This window comes from Anas acuta, chromosome 11 (assembly GCF_963932015.1).
Source record: "Anas acuta chromosome 11, bAnaAcu1.1, whole genome shotgun sequence".
NCBI lineage: Eukaryota > Metazoa > Chordata > Aves > Anseriformes > Anatidae > Anas > Anas acuta.
Window position 1 is genome coordinate 22,014,117 of NC_088989.1, and position 22,386 is coordinate 22,036,502.

Sequence of the window (22,386 nt, forward strand, 5' to 3'; positions counted from 1 at the left end):
AAGGCTGAGGAAGTGCAACATCCTGCAGTACTACAAAGTTCAGGAAGCATTCCTACCACATCTGAGACCGCTTCTGCTCTTTTTGTAGGGGTAGGAGCACTTATCTTCCTCCAAAACAACCCCCCAGCTGAAATGTCTAGGAGTTACAATAGTTGGGAATGAACTACAGTAGCACTTGGCTCATACACAGGATGCTCTACCATTATTCTAGCAGCAAATAGAGTTGAATTGCTTCTTTATAGCTTATCCCCAATTTCATTAATTGAAATGAGAGCACATTTAGATAGTAATCTATGCCTTATTTTAACAGGAAATATTTACTGCATTAACCTGAGCATGAAACAAATGTTCTAAACAGAAACTGAAGTTACTTGAGTTATCTAGCAAAAGCTGTATTTATGCACACTTTATGATGTAGTATCCCATCCACTAACTAAAATACAGCAATTATTCCAACAGTAGCAACACTGCACGAGTGTTGCTTTAAAAGAGTTCTGAAAGTGATTAGGAAATGGTTCTTATAACACCTCTTTTGCAATAACATGTCCATTCAAAAAGGCTAACAGCAATTTGGGAGTACAGATAATCAGAAGCGGAAGAAATTCTAAACTTGGTGTAATATTGTAAGATTGAATGCAGTTGTATTGAAGAAAGAAACTATTAGCTAGATACATAACTATTAAAAAAACTATTAATGAAATATGTGAAGAGCACTGCCTGACCCAACTCATGCCCTCAGGCCCCTCTCAGCTCTGAGTTACCAAACCACAGTACGGTAGGGCACAGGCTTCACATACTGCCAAGTCCTCTTCTGCTTAAAATACCAGTAAGACTGCCAATGGCAGCTGCTTGCCCACATTTCCTGTTTCCTGGACAATTACCGTGCATGTCCTCCCCACACACAGCCCTATTCCCTAGAAATGCATGCTCTGTCAAACCCAGCCCATCTCTTACCACTGAGCCCAGGCAATAGCAGACTCCCCAGGACCCGCTGGTGACCCATGACTGTGATGCCATGCCTACTGCCCGGCCTCAAAACTAGGCAGAGGCACATGACACCGATGGAGATCCTGCCATTCATTCCAATACTGCTGCTGTTCCCATGTGTTTAGATATTCCCTGCTTTGTGTAAAGCTCTAAAGAACGAGTCAAGACAGACTCACTGGAGAACAGCCAGTGCCCTGCTCTTCAGATAGGAAGGCCCTACGTAGACTGCTGCAGCAGCAGTGCTCAAAACATTTAGGGGAGAGCTTTGCATTATCCCTTTTATTATGGAGTACAGTACTTTGGAGGTTTTTTTTTTTTTTTAATATAGCAATTCTTCAGTGTCTTAGCAGAGGACTGAAAGTAGGTTTTATTGCTGTTGTTACTTATTCAGTAATATTTGTATGCTCCTGTGCTTCTCCAAATGTACACCTTAAACAAGCGTTACCTATCATAAAGTCACTAGTGGTATGAATGAAACTGGAAGTGCTTTTGTTACCTTTGCAGAAAAGACAGATGAAAACAGAAATATTTTGAAATACATGGGCAAAGGTCACTCCTGAGATTTTAAGTTTTTAATGTATTTATGTACAGAATATTAAAGCAAGACTGATTCCTAACTGCTCAAATCAGTCCAAGAATGAGAACTTAGATCCACCTTTTAGCAGAAAAATGCTTAATAAACCCAAAACTTGCATAGTGAAGGGATTTGTTCCTCTGATGCTCACTGCCCACGGTAGCACAAAGTGAACAAGAACAGTAATCATCACACAGGTAACCTTGCATCACTTCACGCATTAATTATTTTGATCGACTGGCTTTATGATCAGATGTCATCCACCGACCAAGAGAAAAGGAACATGAATGAAATCAGTTGAATGTGAATTCCTTACATTCCTAACTTGCTACTTTTTATGTTTCAGAGTATAAACACCAGATTTTATTACCAAAACCTACTGTCTGCTTGCTATCTTTTCATACACAGTAGAAGCAGCCAATCTACACTAAGTTTGAGAACTTTGCACCAACCATGCATTTCTTCTTCAAGAGCAGCAATTTTGTTTCTATCGTCTTCTAAGTACCAAATGATGGACAGAGCATGGAAAGTCTACTATACTGACCACTGGACAGTACTGTAATCACAAAACAAAAAAACAAAAATAGGTAACTTAGGTTTGAATTTCAGATAAACTACTATATACAGCAGTCAAACAAAAGTTACAGTGAATGGTTGCTTTTCCTCATCCAAGTAAAAGTCTTTGAGCGCACTAATCATATGCTTCACGGATGACTCAACTCTACTTTGTCCATCCTTCCAGAACTGGTGGCACTGCAGGACATGGACTTGGTAAGACACTAACCAAGTGAAGACAATGCACTCTGTGCCCTCTTTAAAAAATTATGTACGTGCCAAAACACAAGGACAGAAAAACCTGAAACATGACCTACTGAGGTAAGAAGCAAGGCAGTGCTTCTTGATCTGTTGTCTGTGCATTGATGCTAAAGGGCAGCTAGCTATTACCTAAAGGGTTATGGTCACTATGCAAGGGTCTATACCACACAGAAGAGTTCAGAAATGAGAAATAAAAACCAAGTCCTAAATCAGTCCATCTACAGCAGTCACCACATCCTGTGCTTAGAGCCAAAGGATAAGACTGTCATGGTTATCTCCAGTCCCACATCACTTGAAAGGAATGTATGTGTTATTTATTTTTCACTGTACAAACCTACCATGGATTTGCTGCACCTTTATTGACCAATGTAAATCAGGTAGTAATTTAAGTTAGGATATTGCATGCTAGTCCTTACAACACATTCAGTTACTGGGGGTTTTGCCAATTTGCTCTGCGGAATTAAGAATAAATAGTACTGCTACTTAGTTTCTACCTAGTGTACTGGCAAATAGGTATGTACTTTTTAAGTAGAAAATACGATTAACAGTCCCTACTCTTGAGACCAACACGAGGGTGTGTGTTTGGATGCATGGAGCTCCCTAGCTGCTGTAAGTTTCACATTCCCTATTGTTTGCTGACTCGACTTGAGTAAACAGAATTTGGAGCTAGCAGTTTTTAAGTCAGAATACAAAGAAAAGGATGAGATTCTCTTTAAGGCATACTGAACTACCCTTTAATTGAAGAAATGCAAATTACTTATTTTATTATCAGATAAGTTGGCAGCATCTTAACCTCTTTACAAACTACTCCTGCTTTAAAAAAATAAAAAGCGTTTTTTATGTCTTTTTTTTTTTTAAAGACTAAGATCAAAAATCAGTGCTGTGAATGAAGCATAAGGATAGAGTTACACGATCTTTCTCAGCCCAAAATTTCTTTTGCTCTCAAAAGTAGTTACCACAAGGATGGCTTAAAAAATCCTTAAGTAGAAACATAAGGTAGCAAATAGCAGATACACAATCCAACTAAAGACACGGAAGATTAGAAGACAAAAGACAAAGAAAATGAAACATCAAATGCTTTTAAGTTACCAAGTCTTCCAAGCAAGTACTTGTTAAGACTTTCAAAGATACAAGATCTTTCTCACCCGACTATGACTGAGAAACTGCATTTGTTTGCTAATTTTGTCAGCCATGGAAGGTGGAAGCAAGAGCCCAACGTTTACCAGCAAGCAATCCCTTCAGGCAATGGCAGCTCCTCAAGCACGTCTTTTGTCTTTTGGAACTGCCTTCCAGTAAAAGCACCACTATGCTGAAGTTAGTTCAGTAAGCAAAAGCACACTTCTAACGATTTATCTTGAGAGTAATTTCTTCCTCATCTTGTTCAAAAACGATCTGTGAAGTCTCAGGCAGATTTGGACATCTGAAATCTGACAATAAAATCAGAAGAAGCCATGGCAATAGGCTACAGTTCTAACATGAAAAAGAGCCAAGCAACTCAGGAGAGTGTAACAACCTCTTACCAAACTGTATATACCAAGAAGAACAGAAAACAACTTCAAGACGGCTTGCTTTTAAGTACTCAAAAAAAATGCATGCACACATGCAGAAAAACAAAACAAAAAACCCTCCACCACCTCAAAGCCAACCTTCCATAAGGTCTGGCTTCCAGAATTCTTCTACTAGAAAAAAAGAAGTCAGAAGATTCTGTGACAGCTAACCAAAGCTAGTTCTAAAAAGTATGCAACCTCCAGATGCATTCCTCCACAATTGCAAGGTTCTTTCCATCAACTTTTGGTCCCTCATTAGTCTCCAAATAGGTTTGTAGATAAATCCTAGAAGAGCTGAATAGGGAACTGCATTTGAAACTTTCTATAGCTTTTCCTTTACATTTTTCACAGATTTAATTTTATGAACATCATTGCTTCACAACCGAAAGTTGTTCCAAAAGTACGTTTTGGAAAAAAGAAAAAAGAAAAAAAAAAAAAAAAGGAAGTTACTTTATCCTGAATAGAATTTATAGTTTGTACATGACAGGTTAGTCTTCATAACCAAGACAGCAGGTACCTAACAGTATTGTAGGTCCAGGAATAAACACTGAAATTTGGAAAGCAAAACAAGTGCAATTCCAAAAACAAGGCCAGAAGAAGCTTCCATGTGTTGCTTCATGCTCGAAGGAATCTAGCCAAAGCAGCTCTCTTGAGAGGGACCAATGTTACATCTGTACTTCTTATATAACAAGATATACTTGAACACTGGAACCATGTACCTTTTAAGTGTATGCCAATATAAGATCAGATGATCCATGCACTGTTAATCTTCTCATGTAGCTCCAGAGCTGCTTTAATTGTATCGTTTCTCAAATGCCAGTATCAACAACACTTCAGTTCTCTTCAAAGATCATGTTGGCAATTTTTATGCTTGCCGACTTCTGATCATCTGCTCTCTCACATGGTATGACATAATACAAAAATTTGATCGTGCAAAACCAATCATGCAACCATAAACAATGCACAAGCCCACAAGCACTGTAGACAGAATGTAAAGTCTGTTTTGAGTATTTCGGAAACCGTAAGTCACCAATATGACTTAAGAATAAACATCCAAGAATCTTCAGTATGCTGGAAAGAAAGAGGACTTCAGTCTACTAAAAAGTAAACCCCTAAAAACGGGTCAAACAACCTTGATATCTGCAAGTGTATTTAGAATTAGAGTAAGAATGGTTTCCTCTTCTACCCTAACAAGGAGTCTAATGCTTGAATTACATACTTCAGAGATACTTCCGCAGAGGCAAATGATGAACTATGTGATGTAACAAGGTATTTCCTGGATTTTCATTCACATTGGAACCAAGTGCTAGACAAGAACTTCACATGTCTGTGGTTAAGTAACGTACACTTCTGAGGTATATTTAAAAGTATTCAAATGTAATCACACTTGAGATAACAAAGTGTAAGAGGTACTATGTTTTTTTCCAGACATTTCCCCATCAGATGAATATTAAGAAGCTTTTTTTTTTCTTCCTCCAAATCAACCCAATTCTTTTTGTAACGAACCTCTGCCAGCCTGGTATACCCCCTCAAGAGATGGGGATGGTAAAGAAGGAAAGAAAAGGAGAAAGGGGAAGTTATTGCCAAAAATGGAAGGGGGGACAGGAAAAGAATGGATAATGGAACAAACCTACCTTCATCTCTTCCTTACAGAAGAAAGTATTTCAAGAAGATAGATGTCAGACTCTTCTTTGAAGAACTAGAAGCCTATGCGAACAGGTATTTAACACATACTACGTTACTGACCCCAAGCTGCAACGGGTCAAGAACTGAGATAGGGTTCTGGAAAACATGTCTTCAGTGCCACTGAACAAAATCAAAGATAAGCAGGGGCCAATGGAATCTCATGAAAAGCACGAAACACCACAGGCTTTTAGATGAAGAATTACTCAAAAAGCAAAAAATAAACTGAGGATGCTGGAAAGTGGAACTTCCAGCAGGAGGCACGTTAACATGTGATGCTTGTTTCCTGCTTGCAAATAGGGGAACTCTCACTAGACAAGAACCATCTTCTGCACCTCATCACTTCAATGAAACTGCTCAGTGTTTGCCAGTCTACCCTAAAGAGGGTTACACCCCTCTCCTGCTGTGAAGATGGCAGGGGGAAGAGAAAGCGAACCATCTTCTCTGCATGTCCGTGTCCCAGAGAACCATCTTCTCTGCGTGCATCTCCAGAAGCAGAGCCAGGCTCAGCACTCAAAGCCCACCCTGATCGCATCCAGCTTTCCTGCCTTTTTTAAGGCATTGGTCTGAAATTCAAGCTGAGTTGGTTTGATTCGTTCCTCCTTGTGACAAAATAAAAATGGAAAAAAAAGGAGCGGTAGGAAGAAAGAAGAACGTAGAAGCCTGCCTGATACCAGAAAACATATCCCTAGCTGCCTCGTCTGTCTGAGGCATGCCACAGCCTCCTATACACCCGCAGGATTTTACATGCAGCTGTGTAAGGCGCATAAAGATCCTGCCTAATGAATACGATGAAGATAGGAGCGAGGGAGAGAAGGGAGGGAAAGGGAAGGCACAACCTTTCTTTTCTCTGCTCTTCCTGGGGATCTGAAAGTTCCTCCTAACAGGCACGTCTTCTGGGGGCTTAGGGAGAGGGGGCGACCCCCCCAACGCATCGCTGGGCGGCGGCTGCTGCTGCTGCTCTGGTGCTGCCGAGACGCTGCTCCTGCGCTGGCTGCCGCTAGTGATGCTGAGGTTTGGGGGGCCCTTGTCCTCTGCAGCGACAGCAGCCACCAGCAGCGCCTCCCCACCGCCACTGCCCTCAGAGCGTCCGCCATTTTGTGTGGCGTCCTCGGCGGCTCCCGCTCTGTTACTCTCCGCCCCGAGGAGGCCCGCGCCGCTCTTCTCCGGCCGCTGCTGCTGCTCCAGCTCCATCTCGCCACCGCCGGAGATCGCGGCATCCGCCATTCGCTCCTATCGCCGACAAGCCAGCGCGACAACCCGCGCCGTTTCTTCCTCCCCCGCCAGCCTGCCCCTGCCCAGCGCCATGCGCCGCCCGCCACCAGCACTCCCTCCCCGCCCGCTCGCTTTATGGCAGCCCCACCGCCCCCTCCCCGCTCTCTAACATGGCGGCCGCGACGGCACGGGGCGGACGGGGCTGGAGCCCGGCCCGGCTCCGCCAATCCGCTGCCGGCGAACGTTATAAAGAGAGGGCAGGCGCCGGCCCGCCTGCGGCTGGTGCGCCACCGCCGCCTTCTCAAGAGAACGGAGGGCGGAGGGATCCCGGCGGTGCCGCTGCTGCCTCGGGGGCCTCCGGCCACGGACCCATGAGTACAGCGGGGGCGGCCCCCTGGGCCCGAGCCCCCGGAAGTACCTGTGAGGGGGCCTCGGCCCGCGCCACCCGTGCCGGCGAGGGGAGCGGCGCCCGTTACCGCAGGCTGCGGGCGGGTAAACGTGAGGGTATGGGGCCGGCCGCAGCGCCCTTGGGGCTGAAGGGAGGGAGCCCCGGGAGACTGAAGCGGGGACAGAGCCCGTCCTGAGGATACAAGGCCGGGGACAGAGCCCTTGGAGACATGGCCAGGTGGTCAAACCCACCCGTGATCCGTGGGAGGTAATGGGCTAGGCCAGTTTGTACTGGAAGCACACCAGTATGTTACTGGGAGTGGTGTTGGCCTGATACTGGACCCCACATTAGTAACTTCTCACCATCCACCTGCTGCAGGAGGGTGTTTCCACAGGTACCCATCTGGCCTCACAGAGATGAACACTTCTGTCGCATCCCAGACAGCAGCCAAGCACCTGGCGAAAGAACCTAAACTCCAAGAACTAAAAGCAGCAGGGCTTTTAAGAGGGCCTGCGCTGACTCACCCCCTCAAAACTATTTTTAATAGACAAAATGGCTTCCAGGTCCTTCTTGCAATACACCTCTTCCTGTCTTAATTACAAAAAGGAACTACAAACACTTTTTTATACCTTTGGGCTAATAGGACTTCTGCTTAAAGTAATACCAATTAAAACAGCAATGATAGCTTTGTACGACAAGGGCAAACAGTTTCAGTGATAAAATTCTTATTGAATCAGTTAAAAGCGCAAATAATATAATCTATTAATGCTTTTGGGGGGCAGAGTTAACTGCAAAGGAAATGCGTTATTGTGTAGAGTTTTGTGTGTTCAACCATGACACTTCACTGGCCTTAATTCTCTTTTGTGTTCAATTAAATACATGTACACAGCCATCTAAGATCATGACAGAAGAGATTCTACAGTAATGATGCTTAAGTGAGAATACCTATTTGTGTTCCATGGCTTGTAAAATTGCAAACAAGCTTCAACAAGAAAAGAACTACAGATTAATCAAAGGCAACATAATCAATTATTCATATACCAAAGAGTTCTATTTGTTTCAAATGCAGTGAAACCAGGTTTTGGTGCTACTTGGTACTATCAAAGCTAGGTCAGAAACTTTTTGAATTTCCTGCTAGGCAGGAAACTAAAGAGGTAGTGTGCTGGGCTGGTTATGCACAACATTTTTTTTCATTCAGTGACAACTAAATAATAAAGTGAAACTGTTAAAAGGAAAGTTTTGTTTACCTACAAAGAAAACAATACTATAGCTACAGACCTGAGTGTGCTGTAGCAAAACATGGAAAGGTGCCAACTTAAATATAAGAAACTCAAGACTTTAAATATAATGCTAGTAACTGGTATTTCAAAGCAATAAATAACACCATCACATACACAGTTAGCTTTTCCACTGCTAGAGATGAGCTTTGTTGGATTCCTTTGCAGTATTGTAAGACTTTGCTAGCTTGTGTCATTTGTCCACCTGTTTGAAGGCCAGTACTGCTGTATATAAAGCTAATATTTACTCACCACTGTCACTCTTGCTGCAATGCTTGTAACTTCACATAAAAGAAAGACATGAATACGTGAAACCCAAAACAGCTTAACAATTTGATATAATTATTGAAGGGAATCAGAATTAAACATGGTAACATAAGAGCATAAAATTCTAAAATAGGCATCTAAATAAAACATTAGTATCTTTACTCCATTTGAAATACACAATTTATTTGGGGGTTTTAGTTATGAAATATCTTAGACAATCCTGTTCCATTCAGAACAGCTGAATCCTGTTATCTCACAAACTAGCTGATACATGATGTTATACCTACTATGAAGGTTTGTTTTGGAGCTTTAATAAATATAGGGCAATCTGTTTTAGGAGTTAATTATATCTGGGTACAATGGTATTACCCAGGTCATTCATGATAATGGAAGAACTTGAAGGATGGACTCTCTAAAGCAGGCATACAAATTCAAATTTTTTCACAGTAACAGTGATGTTAAATGTGGGTTTTGAACCAAGTTGCAGTAGTTCTGTTAATCTCATATAATAAAATTGTCTATGTAATTTCCACCAGATGAGTTTTTGTTTGTTTTACTCATATACCATCTTTCAATAGTGATATACCTTAATTTGTGTGTGAAGAGTGAGACTTGCAATTTGGAAGACATGACCTGAAACCCTGAGTTTATATTCAGTAAACGTTTCTGCTAAAATCATGCCAGAGCATTGAAAAGATTAATTGTCTAATTTTAAAAACCCATAGTGCCTAGCACTTCCAAGCTCAGCATGTCAGTTACCTTCTTGCTATATGACAGGAGAGAGCTCAATGTTACACCTTCTCTAATCATCGTAGCATCTACTGTGCACGCTCAGTCCAGTGCTTCCCTAAATTGGTGAAGTAATTCATGGATTTAAAACCACAAAACTTTCAAATTTCAAGTATAGAAATTGCAAACAATCTAGTCTAAGGAAAACATACTTACAGAGTTTTTTGAATATTCTGTGCACTTAGCTTTGAGTTTAGATTTATTGCCGTTAGTTACCTAATATGTGAGAATGAACTCTTTGCTGTGTAAATTATCAGTAAGCACAAGTTCAGTAGCTGCATAACTCAGAATAAAGCTACACAGATATTTTATATCTGAAATATAATAATAGAATTTTAGTTCTTTTACTAAGGATAGCAAAGACCTTTCTTTGGCAGCTCTGAGGAATGCACTGAATTGAAAAGCATCTACTGAAAATAAACCGTTCTTGCAGTGCATAAGATGCCATACCTAATGTTTAGTTTTACAAATAATTAGCAAAAATATTAGAAGTCCACGATTTATTTTCTTTGTTTAAAGTATACTGATTCTGTAGTTGTGTATATTCATTCTTCATACCAATTATCTTAAATCCTGCTAACTGTGGCTGTATATATTCAAAAGAAGCTGTCAAACTCAAATGCAACGTTTTTCTCTATTTTGACCTAGCTCTTTTATCCCTATCTCTATTTAGATTACCTGTAAATTAGAAAATAAAAGTAACTTCACAACTCACAAATGATCTAGTGCTAATAGTATCCTTCAGGGTGTTACAAGAAGATAAACTAATAATTATTAGTTTCTTCGTAGAAGTCTTTGGGGAGCCAGCCAAGTTTAAACAGGGTAATTAGAGTCTATAGCTATAATTTACAGAAATTACACCAACACCAAACATTAATCTCATTAATCTAATTGCAGAAACATGCCGTTCAATTATCCAGAGGTAATGTACACTGCATGTGCGGGTTTAAACCCATAGATAAATTAAGAAGGTCCCCCTGGGAATTTGATGTCCTGTCTCTGTAAGGATTTAATGGAGGTGAAGAGCATATTATAAATCAATTGTAGTATCAGAGTACTTTTCCTGTATTTTACCTAGTTCAACTAAAAATTCCATATACAAGAAAGAAAAAGAAAAGAAGAAATAAATAAATAAATTACAAATCTAGTGTTAGTGAGGCTATAAAAGGAGATTTAGGAAAAGCTGTCCACCAATAGAAGTTATATACAACAAGAAATTCTCTGGGGACACTGCAGGATTTTTTTAAATGATGTTTTAAAGTTAGGTAAGATGTTTTTTTCAGGGATGGATTCACATTTATTTAATAGTCCTTCCTACTATACTGTTTATTCTATTTACAAATGAAATTCTGAAACACATCTATGCTTTGGGGAAGGTAAAAGAATTTTCAAAAGAAAAGAAGGTATTCCGGTAGCCATTAAGTTAATATGTAGAGAAGTAGTATTTTTTTTTCTTTAGGAAACCATAATTTTAGCAGGTATATACATATATGACATTTATTTCCCTGCTTGTTTGAATTACCATAGCTCAACTGATATACTGTTTACATCAGACAAAGACCTACCCAAAGACAGTGAAAAAAAAAAAACATATGGACAGTAAGATTTCAAAGACTTTTGAACAAACATTGAGTCTAAATCACATATTTTACTGTATTCCAGTAATTCAGGAATGTATCTACTTTGTATGGATCAACTATTGATCTAATTCTTGTCAAAGTTATTGAATTGAACTACTACAAAAAAGCAACAATGTAGGAAACTACTGCCAACTAAAATTACCTTGTAACTGAAAGCATGCTTACTATTGCTTTCTCTCATAAGAGATACCAGAAAATGAACTAAAGCATATGTTCAATACATGTTCAATAAGTAGAAAATACAAACATTATAAGGGTGTATCATAGCAAAGCCAACTGTACGAAGAAATTTTCCTCATTTACTGATCAACAACATGCAAAGTTCCCATATTTACCACTTGCTTTAAAAAAGATACTTCTTTACAGATGTACAAATTATTTTATGTATTAACATAACCCTGGGAATTTAACTGAGAAATTGTCACAAAACTGTAAGTACTGCTTAACAAATGATGTAACAATTCTAGATCACTGTACCACTATGAGTCTTAAACTCTGATATAAAATAGGCAGTAAGCATCCCAATTCACAAAGTTGCGGTGATAAATTACCATAGGAAGAGATCAGTTGAACACTGACATTAAAACTCAAAAACAATCAAAAACTCAAAAACAACTCAAAGAAAATCATACAGAAAACACCCCACTGAAGTTATAAATTCTGTCACCTTAAGAGTCTTTCTATTTTCTTGTTTCTGTGGTTTCTGGTATTTGACAAGTGTTCAGCCATGACTCCCTGGCTCATACCAAGTGGTTTCCCACCTGAGTACAAAGCAGCTGCAGATCCCTTTGATTCTGAAATCACGATTGTATGTTGTACATTAGTAACACAGACTAAAATCAGATTAATAGCCATAAAATACAGGACTTTTATAATGGATGTTCATGGTGCTTGCTCCAGAAATGACCTCTGTATTCTTTTATGAAAGCATATTCAGAAATGCAAAATATTGCGTAATTTAACTTAAAAATTTTAAATAAATAGAAATTATTTTACTTTTCAGAAATGACTCTCATGATGCAAAACACGTCTAACTTCTTTAAAAGGTTATGTACTAATTCTGAGCAACAGTATTCTTGCTGACTAATTTTAGTTGCCAGGAGATCAAAGGTAGGAGAATGGCATAATTACATTTCATTCACAGACCATGCAGAGAGAAGCACCTTCATAAAATTTAGAGATAAAACCTAATCTATACATTTGGAAAGAGACATAGTGTCATTTTCCAGTCGTGGGAAAAATACATGCCTATGATAGTAAAGGAGCAGACAATCTGGGGGAGTAGTCTGTGCTTGTCTCCTTAAAGTCAGGGATTGGTACAGGAAACCCAGCTAGTGCTTTTTTCTAGCAAGTTTGTGATCCTGAGGTGATAGTCTGAAAATCTACTGGCTTTCCTTTCATGCATTTAATGTGTTTTAAATTTTAATTATTTTAATGTTATAAATAATCAAATCAGCTCTAAAAAAATTATTTCCAGTAGGTGGCAGCATCAACCTGTAGAACTGATTACAATATTTTAAAATGAGTATTCATTAGTAATATTAAATATGGAAGAACTGGAACCCCATATTTAATTGGAGTAAGTTTTCATATACACAAAACTCTCTTCCCATCTCTGTTACAGATCCTGGGAATCAAGACTGCCTACTAAGTGCCAGACAGCATCACAGTAAAATACCAAATTTCAAATAAGGTCAATCTATTAAATTAACATCAAAGAGCTCTGATATCGATCTTTCAAACACTAAAAATTTCTGTGAAGCCTCAAGAGATCTGGTTCCAACTATTTTAGAGCATTCCTTTAGGCAGCATCCCTGGTTCAGGTGGGTCATACTGAATAGGAGTTGCCTCTGAGAAACACTTTCTCTACCTTGGAGCTCAGCTTTGGGCCCATCTTTTACCCAGACTTTGGCAATTGGTTCCCTGGTACTGAGTTTCAAAGACTTTAAACTAACTGCTCCTGTTGTCTTGCTGCAGAACTTTGTGTTCCAGGACGCAGGTCATCTTCATCCTTGCATTGCTCTTTTCAGTGCTGCAGACCACATCTAGGGAATCAAACACCAGAGTTACATTTTGTTTGCAGTCTCAGAAGGTCCTTACATTTCAAAGAACTCCAAAGATACTCTCTTTGCTCACCTTTCTTTTTCAGTTAGGGCAATCTATGCTTTTCCCTTGCTCTTGAGAACAAGATACCTCATCCCTCATTATTCTCCCAGACTGTAAGATGCAGAGTACTAATACCCCAGATGCAGAGGAGCTGCAACTCATCCAGCATCCACATTCATCTCCTTATTTTGCCATCCCCTCATGGTGATCTTAGAAGCCCTAGACCCCTCTGGTTCTCCATTGACTCTTGCCTTTTTTTTACACACTCCACTTGTTCTTTTTCATCACCTTCTCACCTTGGCAACATTCTTCCATCTGAGAAGCAAGTGACCTTAAGAGATCTCATGTTAAAATTGACACAGCTTTGAACTACCTCGTTAGCAGAAACATTGCAGGTGCAGCAGTGGGTGTCTTAAGAAATCATCAGCAGTTCTCTTCATCAGAATCAAGCCTGTGATTACTGAATGGCTTTAGCACACATGCTGGCTTACCACTGCAACTTCTCAGACTTCACGGTGCTGATAAGAAGTGTTACTAATGATAGTGAGAAGTGACAATCTTGATGCCTTTACTAATATACATGCACACTTTATATTGAGCATTTTGTATTTTACATATCCTTTTTAATATTTTTATTGTCTGTCCATCTCATGCCACAGTTCTGTCATTCCTTCAAAAGGAGTGGCCTTTTAGAAGTACTAGAACCAATAAATAAATAAATAAACCAACTAAATCTAGACTGATACTGGTACTCTTAAACTGAAAAGCTTATTCCTCACAATGATTTGGAAAAAATTTCATTAAACTATTAGATTGAATCAGTATCTATAAAGCAAAACTGGACCATCAGCAATACAGTGTGTTGCACATGATGATGCTCAGTGGGTTGCTAAACGATAGTCAGTACACAAATGCAAGTTAGTATTTTGAGATTCACTGGCAAGTTGTTAGCTTTTTCAATGCCCTGAAATGCATCATCTAAATGTTTTGAAAGAATATGCAATTTAGTAAACACGTGATCCAAAACGAATCAAGAGACAAAAACTTATGGTGGGCTATTAACTTTTTGCTCCACCTACTCTAATTTGATTAAATAATACATAACTTTGGGGAATGTGCTGGATTATTGAGTGCAGTGACTTAATTAGTTATTACAATTTTGTGTCTAGCAAATAAAATCCAAATATATAACACTTCCACCAGAAACAAATGCAAGTCTTGGTCACGTATGTTAATATTCACTGTGCTTACTGTTGAAATCTTTTTGTTGCCTCCGTGCAAAAACAACCAAACTAAATAAAAATCAAAATGTTTTAAAGTAATTTATTTGAAATGCTTCCAGAAAAGCTAAGGCTATTATCTTAACAACTACACACACACACAAAAGTTAATACACACATTCATTCTTTCTTTCTGTATTTAAACTTTCCATACTTTTTCTCTCTTTTTAAACATTTTGCTGAACATGTTTTATGAAAATGGTTTATCATCTTTCCTACTCCTTTTCTTCTATAAATCTTTAATTTCTCTTCCCTTCACTGACATACTCATTCAGCTCTAAAAATGAAGCAGTTGAAATAAATTACAAAGCGTGAAACAGAAAAAAATGACTTTTTTAAAAAAAAAAACTATAAATACAGAAATATTTTCTACAGGGTAAAAGTGACTTTTTAAAAAATAAAAATACCTTGTTTTATATTGCTTATAATCTTGCCACACTGACTTCTGTACTGTACATCAGTATATATATGTAAGATACTTGATATTTACTATTTTCTGTAAACTTACAGAATAAACATTTTTTGGCAGTAACTTAGTTTTTCTACTTTTGTTGGTATGAATATTTTGCACAGGTACTTTGTGTAATAGCAAAGATCATTTAAATTTATTAATATATCAGTTTCATAGCTTGACATATTATCATTTATCATGGGCATTATTTCTTATACAAAGAAATAAAATATTACACATGGATTTTGGAAGAGTTAGAGATGTTCAACTGAGTGTTTTAGACTGCATTTTTAAGTGACTCATCTGCTTCTCATCATAATGAGTAGACTAAATCAGCCACCAGAAAAAACAGTGACATTTCCAATTACAACATGAGACTAAATGCAACAAAAATAAAATTTGACAAAAATATAGGGGATAGAATATATCCTAAAGGAACAGTAATTCCCTTTTTGTTTAAACTTTCTCTACATAATCCCATAGGGTATATAATATTGTTATTTACTTTAAAACAAACAAACAAACAAACAACAACAACAAAAAAAAAAACACAACATGTAAACAGACATTTACAGAAAGTTAAATGTTTTTAACATTAGTTTAAGTGGTGTTTAAAACCAACAGTGGAGGCCAGTGGAGTGCAAAATGCTGAAGAGAGCCTATGCACAAGCAGAAGCTTTTTTCCACTCTTACCCTATTTGGGATAATAGATACATATATATATATATATATATGGCACTGGAAGCAAACCAGCTTATTTACAAATACCCAGTATTCTCAGCATTTCATTTAATTCAGTGCTGGCTGTGGAGGTTGTGTTGTGGTAGGATTTTTTATTTATTTGCTTTTCAGTTTACTTTTTTTTTTTTTTTTTTAGCATGATGTGCTTTGATAAGTAAACCATAGCACTACGCTGACCACTTTGACTTACCAGATTTTTATGTTCAGTTGATGAATCTTAGTAGAGTGCTTCACTTAAAAAAATCAGTCCCTAAAGAGTCACGTCTCACTCTTTTTAGTTCTTATTGATTTAAAACCACAAGATCTCAGAATGGCTATTGCAAGACTGTTTTCTTTTTTGTCCCAGAAGCTATATTTTTCCTTCTTCTATGTCTTTGTGAAAACTTATGATCTCAATACCATCCTAAAACCCCATATTAAGTACATATCTTCAGCTGCCCCCTTAAAGGGCGAATAGAGTACTTAAAAATTATGAAAGATTCTTTACGTAATGTACATACAAACTGTAGTTGAGAGATTCTGTTTACAGCAGGACATTCAGAATAACTGATCAAGTACCTCTTTCATTCATCGTGTTTATGGAATATAACCACAGGGTGTGAGTTGCAGAAGATTCCAGCTTACATAAGTCAGCAGTTACAGTACTACATTTAGTCAAGTACTATACAAGAAGGGCTGCATTGACATTGTCACAAAAAATATTTGAAAAGTGCTTCTCCAGATGGTTCCATGTATGGAATGCAAATACTGTACAGGTAAGACACAGGTTTTGTTCCGTGAACTGTAAGTTTTTGTCAAACATTGGTTTCTATATGTTTTTCATTTTCACAAGAGTTTGTCTGTTCCATACGGTCACAGTCGATGCTGATCTCACTTGTGTCCATACTACAGTCTGACTCACTGTCTGATTGGTCCATTTGCTCAAGCGTGGTTTCTCCCTGGGATACTCTGCTTCCATTTGGTGACAAAATAAAATGTGCTTCTGAGTTCAGCTCTCCAGCTTTTCCTGCACACGTGACTTTTTCTTTGGCCTGCCGGATACAATTAAGCCACTGCTGTTTGTTGAAGGAGTCATTGGCTTGCAGTGAATGAGACTGGCTTTGAGATCCATGTTTGAAGCTGACTCTAAAGAAGTTTCTGACTGAAAGAAACAATATATAGCAAAATGCTGAATGCTTTGGTTGAATGGATGTTGTAATAGAATATAGTATATTGAAATAACAAGTCAGCAAAATGTTTAACTTTGAAAAGTTTGGATTTCTTGCAAATACAGTGTCAGACCAGAGAGAATAGTCTGGGTATCTCCTTGTTCTGTGGAGCAAGAGCACAGAACACAAGCACTTCTAATAATTTCTTATTGCTGGATTAAACAATTTTGGTTCTGCCATGCATTAATCTACCTGTAAACCTTTAAGTGAACCAGTAAAATGAAGTTCCTCCCACACTTCAAAGTCTCTCCTCCTACTTCTCTGCAAAGCAGATACCTATTTCACTGAATACTGTGCCATGTCAGCTGGAGACTACCTCATCTCTTCCAATTCACTTCACAAATAAAGTGAATACACACCAAAAAAAAAATAATCTGAAGTTTTCACAAGATTGGTGAAATTCAAAGGACTCTTGCAATGAAACAAGTATCTCCAGAATATGCTTACTTACAACTTTTACCTCTTGACATTGAGAGTTGCTGCAGTCTTTACAATGAGCACTACATTAATTATCTGCCAGTTGAAAGACTTCGTTATGGAGTAGCACTAAGTGTCTCCATAATAAAAGAGAAGTCAAAAAGACTAAAGCTTATCTTAACCTTTCAAAACAGACTTGCTTATAACTGCATGGTTTTGCCACTACATTTTCTTCCCTTCCCAATTCAGTACAGAAGCAGGTGTGGGGGAGAAATCCCATTATCAATATAGTGGACTTTGAGAAACAATCTAAAAGAAGTAAGTTACAATATCATAAACCAGTTTAAAATAAGAATTAAGATTTTGGATGTAGATGATGTGGATTTTAGAGGAAACATAGCAATAAACATGTCTCATTAGCCCGTATCTTAAAGTTATAACGATCCCATGTGAGCAAATAAAGATGTTTTTGTACTTCTCTCATTGTTGCTAAATGCACCACGTATGGATCCACCCAGTCGCACTTCTCCATCTTGCAATTCTTCTAGCAAAAGATCCCTTATTGGAATTGGCTGTCGATACAGTTGGTAGCAGAGCTGTTCATTATGGGTGATAGCTCGAGTAATCACCATGACTTCTTGGAAGAGGAAGACGTGCAGTTTCTGTTAAAATATATATATATATATATATATATATATATAAATAATAAAGCATTATTATTATTATTATTATTATTAGAACATCATTAAACCAGTTTTATTTAATCTCTAGTATGTTATAACATTGCGTATAACTTTTTGCCATTATGCAACATGAAGGTATCTTGAAAAACTATTTATAACAAAATAGTTTTCCTTACCACTCCCTTGTTGTTCTTCAGTTCACCATGACAACATAGAACACGTGAATTATCAATCAGTGAATCCCTTTGGCCTTCTTCAAGATAAATAAGTCTTTCTTTGTAGTATTGGCATTCAGATTCACCAGTCTTTATGTTAATGTCAGCCACTATACCCTGAATTATGTTTATCTACAGAAAAACAATGAAGACGTGAACTTAAATTGTACAGTCTGACATTCAGAGCTATTTCTGCGTAATTTGAATTGTAGCTGCAACAAAATAATTTTTAGTAAGTTTTTCCTGAATTTTATGCACACCAGTCTGTAAGAGAATTAATATTAGCAACAGAATTAAGCAGACTACAATGTGTAAATAGTAATTTCTGTTTCTTAACATATGATTTATGAAATATATCATTTCAAAGATAAATAGCGTTCTACTGAAACAGAGTACCACAAAGCTATATAACATGAATGAGATAACACAAGAAATATCCCTATTATATTTTATTAAACAATTACCCATTACAAATACCACAAGATCTTAAAATATTTCAAATGCTTTCTTACCAGACATAATGTAGAAAAACAAACCTTAGAAATAAGCAGAAAAATTCTGAGCTATTTACAAGTGTTTTTTTGTTTGTTTTTGTTTGTTTGGTTTTGTTTTGTTTTCGGGGGCTGCTTAAAAGAATACTCAAGGGGGGAATAATACACTTCATAAATTACATGGAAACATGAGTATCCAAGCTTTGAATTTACACTGCAGGCTTTAAATTTACACTGCAGTTTGGGGAAGTAATAGCAAACCAACAGTGGTTAGGTACATGCGTTTCAAAATACACATTTTCAAAAAAAAAAAAAAAAAGCAAGGCTGTCATTTCTCAGCAGAAATACAAAAATCTACAAAATATGCAAGTCTAGATAAATAATAAATGTTGTCCTCAAAATATTCATGGACTTTACTTGTCTTTAAACACTATTCAAAAAAACGATGATATTCATTTATTCGTTAATTTAGAAGTGCATTTCAAACAAATCAGCTAAACTCATTTACTCCCAAATGGATGTTTGCATGTGTGTACTTGTTTATATATTACAAGATTATATCTATTTATGGGAAAGGACAGAAAACTCAGAAACCATTCAAAGTATCTGAATCAGGTCCATTTCCTTTAATAAGAAGTTTTAAAGCTTTGGATTTAGTACTCTGGTTCTACTTCAGTCAATACAACCCTATTCAGAATTTTAAAATAAAAATGATAACTAATAGATGATAACTAATCTAGATTCAAAGGTTATGTAAGCACTCGAGCCAGGGAGTTAACTCATCAAAATCACCTTAAACCTAGAAGAAATCTCTACATTACCCAACTTAGATTAGAATGGAAATCAACATTGAAAGAAATAAATATAAAATGGACAAGAATCATATGAGCTGTGGACACAACATTCCAATCCATACCACCACTACCCTCTTGTTTTTTTTTGTATTACTTGTCTACTGAAACAGGATTTAACTGGGGAGGGGAACTAGAGGTTTCCTATACTACTTGCAGCTGTTCTTGTTTTAACATTTCCATAGTTTTTAGAGTATACCATAATTAATGTGAATAAAGTGCTATACATCTAAAAAATCATAATTAAAAAAATCCAGCAACTCACAGCTTCTTCAAGGTGCTGTTGATCTGGATGATCATTTGGTGTGTGTCTCAAAATCTCTCTGAGCAGTAATGGGTATTTAACCAAACGGCTTCTTGGGATGTCAAGGAAATGCCAAAGGTCCAGCTTGCGACTAAAAGGAGACTCTAAGCAGCGCTGCAGGAAATCTTGCACTCTGTGATCTTGTTTCTTGTGATCCAGTAAGGCTTTGGCTGCTACTTGATTGCTGCAGTAGCTATCATAGGAGTTTAGGCATGGGAGCTGAGGGAAGGAATAAATTATTCAGCAACTGAAAAGATACCATTTGCTATATAGAAATTTCCAAGGGATTCAGAATGTCAAAACTGATACTGAGAGTCTCAGTATCTGGAGGTTTATCCACAGTTTATTGATGATAATGCTTCCAACATATATAGGGTTTCCAGTGATCCTCTGATGGCCTTGATCATCATCTAAATTATCCAGAAGGTCTAGCTAATCCCTCAGTTCCTAGAGATCCTCTACATTATTCCGAAACATTAAGTGTATCTGTGACTGAATGATTGAGAACTACTTATTACAGACAGTAGTAGAACACAGAAGTCTGATTTTAACTACTAATTGTAACAAAAGCTTAGAAATGAGTACCCCCAAACCTGGTCTGTTTTAGATAAACAATAAAGTGATCTGATACAGATCTTGCTGTTTGACTGGAACATATTATGAAAGCATCTCTATGCAATTGGATTTACTCGGTAAGAGTATGTTTCTTCCATCTCCCTGCAAGACATTTTGTGATTAAAATACAATTAACATGGGCTTGTAAACATAGCAGTGATCTGTACAACTCCTAAGAAAAACAGGAATTGTATAGGGCAAAGAGCAATATAGTGTTTATTCCTACTAACTTACAAAAGATTTATTTAAAGATTTTTTCCTTTATGTTAAAGGAATAGCTAATTGAGTATCTGGTATCTGACTGAGATAACCTTGTAATCTTTGTTCTGTCATACTTCTCTATAGTGCCCTCAAAAAACTTGACCACACTAAGATGGCAGAACTGTGCCTTAAATGTGAGAAAAGAAAAAAAAAACTAGCTTAATGTTGGTTAAAACAATATAGCCATTTACATATACATATTTTATATTGTATAATGGTATACTGTATAATACATAATGTATTTGCATGCAATTAGATGTAAAATCTTCTACAAAGGAATATAATCTCAGATATTTTGGACTGAGAGAAGTTCACTGGTGTTCAAACATAACAAAAATAAAATTAAATTATGCAAAGAAAACGAGAGATCATATTTGATACTTAAAAGTTTTCCATTAACTATTGTAGTGATCATGTTGCTCATATTTACAAAACACCAGTATTTCACAGAGCTTTTAAACATCTATTATTAACTAATCCCACAAAAATTTTCAGCCTCTTTTCCTGCTAAATTTGAGTAATAATATCTTAAACAAGAGCTCTTTATTCATATTATGAGCAATTGTATCAGCAAAACTAAAAAAAACTGGTTTTCCGTGTCTCTATTATGTAGTGAAGGACAAACCTACCAACTTTTTCTTCTGTCTGCCTTATTTTAACAAACTTCTAGGAAATTAATATTTTTGACAGCACTAATGACTATTTATCACCTTGACTGGAACAGAAAGATATTCAAAAATGACTGTATGGAGCCTTTACACGATGTGACTGTTCAAACTTCATTTCCCTTGAAAATGAGGGTACAAATCAGGGCAGATTCTTAAGTGATCTACATCAGATAAATAGAGTCTGACTCTTGATGTTTATTTGAAGAATGTTAAGTAGTGCTCATAACCTGAATAGCAAGAGCTTTTAAAATCACATCCTAGCCTAAATCTTTCAAAGGAAATCCCCCAAAAGAGAAAATGTTTCATTATCTCTCTAAACAGTTGCCTTTACCTTTCAAAAATACTTTGAGAACATATTCTTGAAATGTTATTTTAGATATGGAAATTGTAAACACTACTGTAAATTTTAAATGAATAATAGTTGATACTATGTTGCAGGTCCAAACTAAGTCCCAAGATAGATTTTAAATCTGTCCTACCCAATCCACAAGGATATGGCCAACGTGTTCTGTTGATCCATCAGATTTCCTGACTTCTTGAAGCCGCCTAAGAAGATCTGTTCATGATTAAAAATAGAAGAGAAATATCACTTCATGAACCAGATAACTATAAAGCTACTTGTAATAACACAGAAAAGATTGAGTTTTACCTTCATGTAGAGGAATTAGAGAGTCCAGTGTTCCAAAAATTTGGTTCAGCTCTTGCTCTGTCATTATAGAAAGCTTAAGCATTGGGTCATGATAAGCCTGAAGATAAAAAAGGAGAGCTCTGTAATTAATATATGACTGGCAGCTATAAAATTAGTGATAGCATTTAAAGCTCCCCATAAGTAAAAATAGACCTACTGCTGAGCATATTTTAAAGTTTCAGAAGCATATCTTAAGCTAGCCATGTAACATTTTTTGAATAATT

The 22,386-nt window shown here is 37.1% G+C and overlaps 2 protein-coding genes and 1 long non-coding RNA gene across 25 annotated transcripts in view; 1 reads left to right on the forward strand and 2 right to left on the reverse strand.

Moving 5' to 3' along the window:
• Positions 1-6,989, reverse strand: part of TASOR (transcription activation suppressor) — a 36,975-nt gene extending 29,986 nt beyond the window's left edge. For 7 of the 11 annotated variants that reach the window (XM_068694537.1, XM_068694534.1, XM_068694532.1 and 4 more), the window contains exon 1: positions 6,447-6,989. In XM_068694537.1, the coding sequence (XP_068550638.1) occupies positions 6,447-6,834 (388 nt within the window). In that variant the 5' untranslated portion in view covers positions 6,835-6,989. Of the gene's footprint in view, positions 1-2,013; positions 2,036-6,446 lie in introns of those variants that run through there. The other 4 variants (XR_011100279.1, XM_068694530.1, XM_068694529.1 and 1 more) reach the window with 2 other exon arrangements.
• A 20-nt stretch (positions 6,990-7,009) lies between these two features.
• On the forward strand, positions 7,010-8,532 carry LOC137862452 (uncharacterized). The gene is made up of 2 exons (XR_011100285.1): positions 7,010-7,477; positions 7,589-8,532. It is a non-coding gene; the product is annotated as an uncharacterized lncRNA (long non-coding RNA).
• A 2,861-nt stretch (positions 8,533-11,393) lies between these two features.
• Positions 11,394-22,386, reverse strand: part of ARHGEF3 (Rho guanine nucleotide exchange factor 3) — a 130,660-nt gene continuing 119,667 nt past the window's right edge. For 10 of the 13 annotated variants that reach the window (XM_068694547.1, XM_068694546.1, XM_068694550.1 and 7 more), the window contains 6 exons: positions 22,124-22,220; positions 21,954-22,030; positions 19,892-20,149; positions 18,246-18,416; positions 17,862-18,048; positions 14,599-16,902 (listed from right to left, as the gene is read on the reverse strand). In XM_068694547.1, the coding sequence (XP_068550648.1) occupies positions 16,556-16,902; positions 17,862-18,048; positions 18,246-18,416; positions 19,892-20,149; positions 21,954-22,030; positions 22,124-22,220 (1,137 nt within the window). In that variant the 3' untranslated portion in view covers positions 14,599-16,555. Of the gene's footprint in view, positions 13,229-14,598; positions 16,903-17,861; positions 18,049-18,245; positions 18,417-19,891; positions 20,150-21,953; positions 22,031-22,123; positions 22,221-22,386 lie in introns of those variants that run through there. The other 3 variants (XR_011100283.1, XR_011100282.1, XM_068694556.1) reach the window with 3 other exon arrangements.